Source organism: Gambusia affinis, linkage group LG20 (assembly GCF_019740435.1).
Source record: "Gambusia affinis linkage group LG20, SWU_Gaff_1.0, whole genome shotgun sequence".
NCBI lineage: Eukaryota > Metazoa > Chordata > Actinopteri > Cyprinodontiformes > Poeciliidae > Gambusia > Gambusia affinis.
In genome coordinates, this window is record NC_057887.1 from 10,458,206 (window position 1) to 10,467,157 (window position 8,952).

General features: G+C 40.1%; 1 protein-coding gene across 1 annotated transcript in view; it reads right to left on the minus strand.

The window, feature by feature from the left end:
- Nucleotides 1–8,316, minus strand: part of wnt3 (wingless-type MMTV integration site family, member 3) — a 28,342-nt gene extending 20,026 nt beyond the window's left edge. Inside the window, exon 1 of the mRNA XM_044101888.1 lies at nucleotides 7,968–8,316. Coding sequence (XP_043957823.1) covers nucleotides 7,968–8,047 — 80 coding nt within the window. The 5' untranslated portion in view covers nucleotides 8,048–8,316. The remainder of the gene's footprint in view (nucleotides 1–7,967) is intronic.
- Nucleotides 8,317–8,952: the final 636 nt, after the last annotated feature.

Genomic DNA, 8,952 nt, shown 5'->3' on the forward strand with positions numbered 1-8,952 from the left:
CAGCATCTGATGCAACATAATGGATTGTTTGGAATGGCACGCCTGGAATTTCTTTGTGAAAATTTCAAACATCATAAATTTGTTTTTTTTTTTTTTTTAAAAAGCTAATTGCTGTTTACTTTCTCATGGGTGGTTAAGCTGACAAAAAAAGTGTGAAACTTTAGAAAAATATTAGCAGAAGACAGACTGCTGGTTCTCAAATACTTTGCAAAGGTGATAGCCCAGCCCAGAGAAACCCCGCTCCAAATCTAACAATCTGCTTTCTTTCTGGGATTAACTCTCAATGCATGTTTTCGATTTTGCTGCTATCTCTTCCAAGTAGCTCAATTTAACCTGATTTAGCAGAATTACTAGAAGTGCTGCAGATTTATTTGCATTGAAATGTTTTACCCCAGGTTAGGCATGTCCCAACTAAGAGGTGATAAATTTAAAGTTGATTTGGATCCAAACCTGGATCTGGAGCTTAGCTTCTTTTTGTGTTATTCTCTGTGGGTGGAGGCTCATAATCTTGGACTGTACTTTACTAAAACAATTGAAAAAAAAAAAAAAAAAAAGAAAATCATATGGAGAAATTTGTGGGGGATTCTGTATAATTACTTTATTTATAAACAGATTTATGAAGGTTTCTTGTCATATCAATCTTGATAGATAAATAGATTCATGGATGAACAAAACTTGATGGATGGACAGAAAGTAACAAATTGACAATGTCAAGAACAACATTGTGGGGCGTGCTGTGGTGGCGTAGGGGATAGCGCCACCCATGCTTGGAGGTCTTGAGTCCTCGACTCGGGTGTCGCGGGTTTGATTCCCAGACCCGTCGACATTTACCGCATCTCTTTCCCCCTTTCCAAATAAGGGACACTAGAGCCCACAGACCCTGTGGAGGGGAGGGAAAAAATAAAACAAAAAAAAGAACAACATTGTGGTTGGCTATGGGTTCTGTTGATGCTCACTCCATCACACCAACAGATTAAGTCTGTAACAGAACTCTGGACTAATCTATGTATTCGTGCTATTTATGCCAAATTCTGATGGTACCCGCTGAATGTTGCGGCTTAAATCGAGACTTGTCAGGCGAGGAAACATTTTTTCAATCTCTTATGGTTCAATTTTGGAATAGTCTGCTGGTCAGTTTCCATTTTATAGAGGCGTGGCACTCAATAATGCTGCTGTAACCCACCTGTTTGAATTTTGTTGCTTTTCTATAATCTCAAATCAGCCTGCCTCTTCTCACCTTACGTCAAGGCATTTTTGTTGACACAACTGCTAGTCACTGGATATTTTTTCATTGAAACTTTGTTTCTAGTCAGTGACGTGACGGTTTTGATGATTGGGGTGATCCGAACATCTTTGCCACTGACATACATGTTGGATGAAATGTATTTTGCTAATATTTAACATTTATAACATCCTATATCAGCTAGAAGATTTAAAATAAAGCATGTGTGTGTGTTGGGGGGGTTGGGGGGGGGGTTGCATGCGTGCGTGGGTGTGTGTGTGTGTGTGTGTGTGTGTGTCCATGCTTGTCCTCTAATGATGTCTTAGCCCCTAGTCATTGTTGTTTTCCCTTTGAGGAGCTGTCTGCTCTGTGTTTTACTGCAATGGCTGTGTAGCAGCAGAGTTTGTCATTTCCTTCAGAAGCACGATGCTTGTCCTTTGATGGTTTGTTAAGATCATGACTCACTTTCAGTGCTTTGAAATATCAGAAGCCTTTGAAGCTCTCACCTAGCTCCAGTTTGACTGGATAGTGTGTCACATGTTTCATGTTTTAGATGAATATGTACAATAAACTTCAATTAACTGATGTAAAAAAAAAAAACTAAAACAAACTGTAAAAAGCCTTTAGTCAGCCATATTGTTGAGTGTAGCTGTTTTACTTTGGCTGTAAAGATTTAGCAAAGTTCTATTTTAGAAAAAAACATTTTGATAGTGTGTTCTTGTTTGTTTGGATTGATGTTGTGTACAATGTTTGTACTTTTACTTTTAATCATTAAGTCACATCCAGCATTATCATTAACAAACCAAAATCAAAATGGTACATTTCAATAGAGTTTGGAGGAATCCTATAAATAGAATTAGAGGAAATCCTGTGCCTGCCTAACAATTAGACTTTGTATCACAAATTCTTCTCCAGAACAAAATTCTAAACCATTAACTATCCAACTAATTTCATGTTGGCTCCTTTCCTCTTGCTCATTAGTGTTTGATATACCTTGTCACAGCCCCCCACTCCACACCCCACTTCATGCAGTGTCCAACTTCTGGGCATGTAGCCTACTTATACGGTGCCCTCCAACAATTGTCTTAAGGACTACAATTGCATATTGCTCAGAGTTGACCAGTATTGAACAATTTACCATGTCCAAGATTCTAAACCTCTATTGGATTGTTGCTGTGGTTGCTCAGTCACGGTCCACTCCAGGCAGTTTTTGAAATGTTTAGATTTAGGGAATCAGATGAGGAAGTCACGAGAACCAATACTGATTAAAATTAAAGCACAAAGAGTGAGTTCAGGTCACGCTGGATGAGAAGAGCAAGATCAGACAAGCATCAGATCAGCAGAGATAAAAGGAGAGTAACTGTAAATAACACCATGAATAGGTCAGGGCTCTTGAGGGTCCAAAGTACACAAAAATATCTGTACTAACTGTTCTTAGTCCACTTAAGAGATTGGAACTGCAAAACCAATAGTATCATGTTGATGCTGCCACTTTGCTTCAATATGCTGTACATATTTCATGCTAAAATTTTGACTAGAAAATAATAGAAATGTTACTTTTTGTTGCTTACTGGGGAAATTTAAGTGGACCAGAAGCAAAGTGACCGATATTAAACTGGTAGCTTTTGCAATAGCAAGAAATAACAATGTTATCATCATTATCAGCAGCAGCAACAACATGTTGGTTTATTAAAAGAATAGGAAGACAAAGAAAAATCTGAGTAATGCTAAGAAGGCGTTTGACAATGTTGTGGTTCCTAAACAGACATGGACTTTTTACTACTCTAAATTTATCCTAAAGTTTTAAATACATTTGATTTCAAAACCACTATGGTTACCATCCTATCACTTCACAGCTTGGCGCTGCAGTAATGTGATATTTGTAATTAGAGTGATTGTGACGGTGAGCCAAAAGGAAAAGCTGAAGATTACCAGCTGATCTACATTGCTACTCTCATCTATGGCCACAAGCTCTGGGTAGTGACCAAAAGAGCAAGATTGCAGATAGAAGTGGTGAAAATGAGTTTCCTCTACAGGGTGTCTGGGTTTTCCCATAGAGATATAATGAGAAGTTTGTCACATTTGGGAGGAGCTCGGAATAGAGCCGCTGCTCCTCCACATTAAAAAGAGCCAGCTGATGTGGCTCGGGCATGTAGTTAGGATGCCTCCTGGTTGCCTCCCTGGTGAGGTGTTCAGAGCCAGGAGGAGACCCAGAGGAAGACCCAGGAGACACTGGGGGGCCACTATGTTTCTCAGCTGGCCTGGGAGCGCACTGGGATTCCCCTGAATGAGCTGGCCCAAGTGGCTGGGGAGAGGAAAGTCTGGGCTCTTCTGCTCAGACTGCTGGAGTAGAAGGAAGATAACAGATGGATGAATGGTATTTTTGTTTTAAAAGAAATGTAATCATTTTATACACTTTTGATGCGGAATCTACTATGATGATGTGGGAATTTCATATTTTCACTCAAATTTATCACACTGGAAACATTTCATACTAACCCATATTCCAAAGTGACAAATTAACTAAGTATTAATACTTTTGAATGTGTTAACATTGTTTCCTCAAACAAATAATATTAGTTTTTTTCCTTTTCTATGTTGTACTTACAATCAAACAACTGATAAATTTTTTGTTACATCAGTTTTGCATTGAACAAAGCAAAGACCTACTTTCATTATTTTGAACTGTTGATTTTTGACCAAAGATCTGGACTGTGTAGTCTGCTGCCCTTCAGAATGACGTAAACTGCATTCTGTTTGTATTGAGAAGGCTACAAACAAAAATCGATAGAAATAAATCTTAAACTGAAGTTATGGCTTGGAAAGTTGTAGGCTTCTCATCAATCCCAGCCTCAAAGTCCAGTAGGTAAAGTATAAAATTCAGGGCTTGTTCTGGTTTTTGTTTCTAGTGGTCATTTGTTTACAGATTGATAATCCCCAGATTTGGGAAATAGAACACATCGGATTACAACAGTGGATATTTTCACTTCTGAGTGAAGAGTTGTTCTATTTTAATGTTACACAGCCATTTGTGTCTATAAGCAATGTAATATGCTTTCACTGTCCCTGGGGAAATGAAAAAAATAGCTTCGAGTTTAGTTTCTAAAGAATAGCATTCCTTTGGATGTTCCAGAATAGTTTTTCCCACCCAGCGGAGGAGTTTTCAGAGTAATACGTGGACATCCTTGGTTGTTCCAGAAAAGCCGGCAAACAGAGGATTTTCTCACCATAGGTAGGTGACCTCTCAGTTTTTGGGAGTTGGGAATGAAGGCTTGGAGGGGAAGGGGATGATTGTCACAGTCAGATAATGACATTCCTGAAACCCAGAGATGGACTCCAGAGTCCTGTTTGAGCTACGGTTGCTGATCTGGAAATGTTTGTTTGATAGATTAATGTAATAAAGTGAAACCTTTACATTTAGTGAGTGTTTGAGCAAATGCTGCTATACTAAGGAAGGAACCCGTTTTTCAAGGTATTTTGAAGGGGTTTGATTAAAGCTGAGATGATCCAGTTATAATCAGAAAATCTGATTTTGCCTTTAAGAAAGTTTCTCTTTTTCTCTTTTATTTTTCAACTTTTCCTATTTTGTATCTATTTTATTTTTGTTACTTTTAAATTGAACTCAAAAGGGTTAAAAGGTTTTACTGGAAGCAGCATCATGAGCTGAATCCGTGCAATGTGCCTACCTTCTGCCAAAGATTCACCGGCAGAAGTGAAGGCAATGAAGCAAAAAAGCAGTTATCGGATTTGAACATCCTGCTTCGCGACGTGAGTTAAACCGCCGCTGATGTTTGACGGATATTATTGGAGAAAATTCAGCCGAGTTAATTCTTTGTTGAAAGTGACTGTCATCATTCTTTTTCATCCGTCACCGTTATTGCAGGAAAGACAAACCCACTGACAGAGCGACTTAAAGTAAAGCACACCAGCTTAACACGTTATCACGTTTTTGACCTTTAACAATATCTGTGTTTAATAGTGTTTTATGGTTTGTTGCGCAATTTCTACTGAAGAATCTCTGCAGGATGTGAGTCAGGTCGAAGGTTTTACTTGTTGTGGATTCACATACAGAGTCTTAAAAAAGCTGCTCCTCTTCTGTCACAAAATTCAGTAAATTGTATTTAGATTTAATATGGAAACACAGAGTGAAAGAAAAAGAGCACATAATTTACAATAATAACCATAATAATAATAAATCAAACCACCTTTTTAAATAGACCTCATCGGTGTGTAATTTAATCTCAGCACAAATCCAGATGTTCTGTGAAAGCCACAGAGAACACTGGTAACAAACAGCATCATAAAGACCAAGGAACACAGCGCTGCCACTGCGACGGTCCAAGAAGATTATTTGGTCGAGAGTACAAACGACCTCGGCAGGACAATGACCCTAAACGTGCAGCCAGAGCTAAAATGCAGTGGTGGAGATCAAAGCCTGTGTGTTTGAATCGCCCAGTCAAAGTCCAGATGCAAATACCATCAAAAATATGTGGCGAGACTTGAAAATTGATGTTCACAGATACTCACTCTACAACCTGACAGAGCTTTAGGTACTTTTCAATGAGCGAAACTTTCAATATATGCGAAGCTATAAGCATGCCGCATTTAGATTTTAAATGTAAAAACTTTTAAAAGTGGCAGAAATTTATAAAACTTAGTGCTAACCTACTGGGGAAAAAAAATTCCCCATTGAAGTTTGTGGCTGTAACGTGACAAAGTGAGAAAAGTTAAGCAGATGTGAGGGAGAAATTTCAACTTCTACATGTGAAAGAAATTTGAAAAAACATATTGAAACTGTAATTACAGGGCAAAGTGGAGGTGCAAAGTATTTACTCAGGGTGACTGGGTACAAATGCACTGCATACATTCTATGTTTTTATTTGTAAAAAGTTCATAAAAACATGAATCCATTTCCCTCTGCTCACTATTATGCGCTAAGTTGTGTTGGTCGATCTCATAAAATCAATGATTGAAAAAAAAAAGAAAAGTGGAATTCACACTTTTGACAACATCTATCTATCTAACATGGGCTGCATTTATGAAGTTTTCCTCACTTCTAAAACCGGCAGATTTACACTTCATGCTTATTTTCCTCTTTCTATGACACTTTATCTCTGTGCGTAAATGCACATCCCTGGAGTTACTTATGCTGTTTTGTTTTTTACGGTGCGTCTTGTAAAAAGGAAGGCAGCCAGGCATGTAGCAGTCAGAACTCTCCAACTCGTCCCGCCTCAGCTTCAGGATTTATGGCCAAGTCATCGCTACCACTCCCCCACACCCCTGCCTCTCCCTGCACACCCCTAATAACCCCCTGAGGAAGAAGCTGAGAAGACGCGGCTTGGGCCCTCTCTGAAACTCTGCACCCTCCTGCTTGACACACCGCCACCTCATTTTGTCTCCTTTCAGAGTCCTGCAGGGCGACGCCACTGACAGCCCCGTTTGACACCTAGACTCCAGTCACCTGAAGCTACAGCCCCCCATCATCTTCTTTCATCTTTACACCCCATCTCCCTCCTTACTCCTGACCCCCCCCCACACCACCACCACACACACACACACACACACACACTCCTACACGTCAAAATTTGGTACCCAAATCAAAGGTAAGTCTGCATTGTTTGGGCTCAAACAGTACACCAGTGTCATGTAAGCTCCTTGAAGAGAACAGCTGCAGGTGATTCACATGGAGAGGATCCCGAGCTCTTTGTCACTGTTGTCTTGTGACTGTCGCTGAAGCCAGGCGTGGGCGTGAAGTTCTCTCTCCCATTAACGCTTCAGCCCTGTGGCCTGTGTGCTTGGCAGCTGTCTGCGCTGTAAACGAAACCAGAAGAAGATGCTCGCGGTTTGGACGCCACCACAGTGGGACCGCATGCTGGTGGAGCTACTGGAGCGCAGTAGCTCCGACAAGTTCTGTGCGGTGGGCCAAAAGACACAGAGCTCTGTCATACACGGGCTTGTTTATGTTACAAAAGGCCAGATAGGAGGTTAAAAGGTCAGAGATTTGTTTTTGTTTTTAATCTATCATTTAATATATATATATATGTCAGTTCTTAACAAACTTCAGTATTTAGCTGGTTTAGCAAATAATGGAAATAAAAATAAATTGTGGTTAATTCTAAAATGCGATTGGGATGAAAAACATGCTTCGATAACAAAAGTAAAATTAAAAACATAGATAACTTTTTGAGCTTACGCACAGTTTCTTCTCTAAATATCTGTATTAACTGAAAAAGAATATTTCAGGGGATCTTAAATGTTAAGTGGTGACTCACCACAGATAATCAAAGCAAAACCTTAAACAGTGCCTACGGTTGTATGAGAAAACTATTAATAGTTCAGGGAAAAAAGAAGTCTGACTTTCCCTTAAAAGCATTTATTTAAAACAAAAACAAACAATTGGCATCATGTGTTGCCTCCTTGGTGAGCTGGTGAACCCTCACAGATTTATTTACGTGAGTTGAAAGGCAAAATATAATTTAGAGTAATTTAGATGTTCCCAGAAGTAAAATTAATCCTTTTTATAACAACACGCTCTATAATGATAAATGAACCAGAGTGTGGAGGGGAAAAAGCACGGCAAACCTTTTCCGTTGCACTAGTATTTGAGGTTAAGATTCTTTGGACTGGGCCGGAGAACATTTTTCCACGCAGTCGACTGAAAGTTGCACCCTCAGAAAATGATCATTTGACCCAATAGACTGACAGTCTGATGCCTTAAAACTGTGAATTTTTATGTTTTACTCACCACCAGATGGGATAGCCCCCGAGCACCCGTGAGCTGGACAACCACACACACAGCAAATATCCAATCAGATACAAATCCATGAGGTAAGCCTTGTCAAGTGTGTGTAAGTGGATCAATACACAGAACTTGCAATAGGCAGTGAAGAAGAGTTTCCAGGATGAAGAGCTTCTGGAGCAGCTTAATTGTTGAATGAAGGGGAAATTAAAATATTTGACAAAAAAAAAGAAAAAAAAATCTTCCTCCTGTTTTTCCCCCTCTCGTTCTTTGAGTCGGGCCAGGAAAGTGTGTCTGTCTCCAAGTAGTTAAGAGAATAAGTGTCTCTTACACTCATGCACACACTCCTACCCGTCCTCTCCTTCCCTCCCTCTCTCTGAGGTTCTTCCCTAAGGTAGATATCTTTTCCTCTCTCTCCCGACTTTTTTCTCCCTCAGGATGCCTCATCCACAGGCCCAATATTAAAGTGGAGGGCGGGTGGGGTTGGAGATGTAGGTGGTGTTGGAGGGTGTGGGGTGGGAGGTGGAGGGTGGGGGTGGGGGGTGGATTGTAGGATGAGGTTTGGAGATGTCAGCTGGCAAGCCAATCACAGGAGATGGCCTTAGGTAACGAAAAAAATTATTATTCGTTCCCATCTGTCAATCACACGCCACCCCCTGGTAATGTGGAAGAGAAAGGATAGAGTGCAAAAAGAGAGTGAGAGGGAGGGAGGTAAAGGGAGGGACAACATGAAAAAAAAAAGGTAAAGTGGAGTTGTTGCTCAACTTGTTTAATCCGTGATCAGGAAAAGAAAAATAAAAATCCCCCTACAAAGTGGCCGGAGGCAGGTGATGAGGACTTGGGAGGAAGCTTGGCAGTACCTGCTGACACACATGCTGACATTGATTTGTATTTTCTCTTTTTTTTTTTTTTTTTCAGAAGCTTTTGCCCTGACTAATTGATCCGGATATAACCACTGCCCTCTCACGCACATATCCCGCTCCTGTGCAGA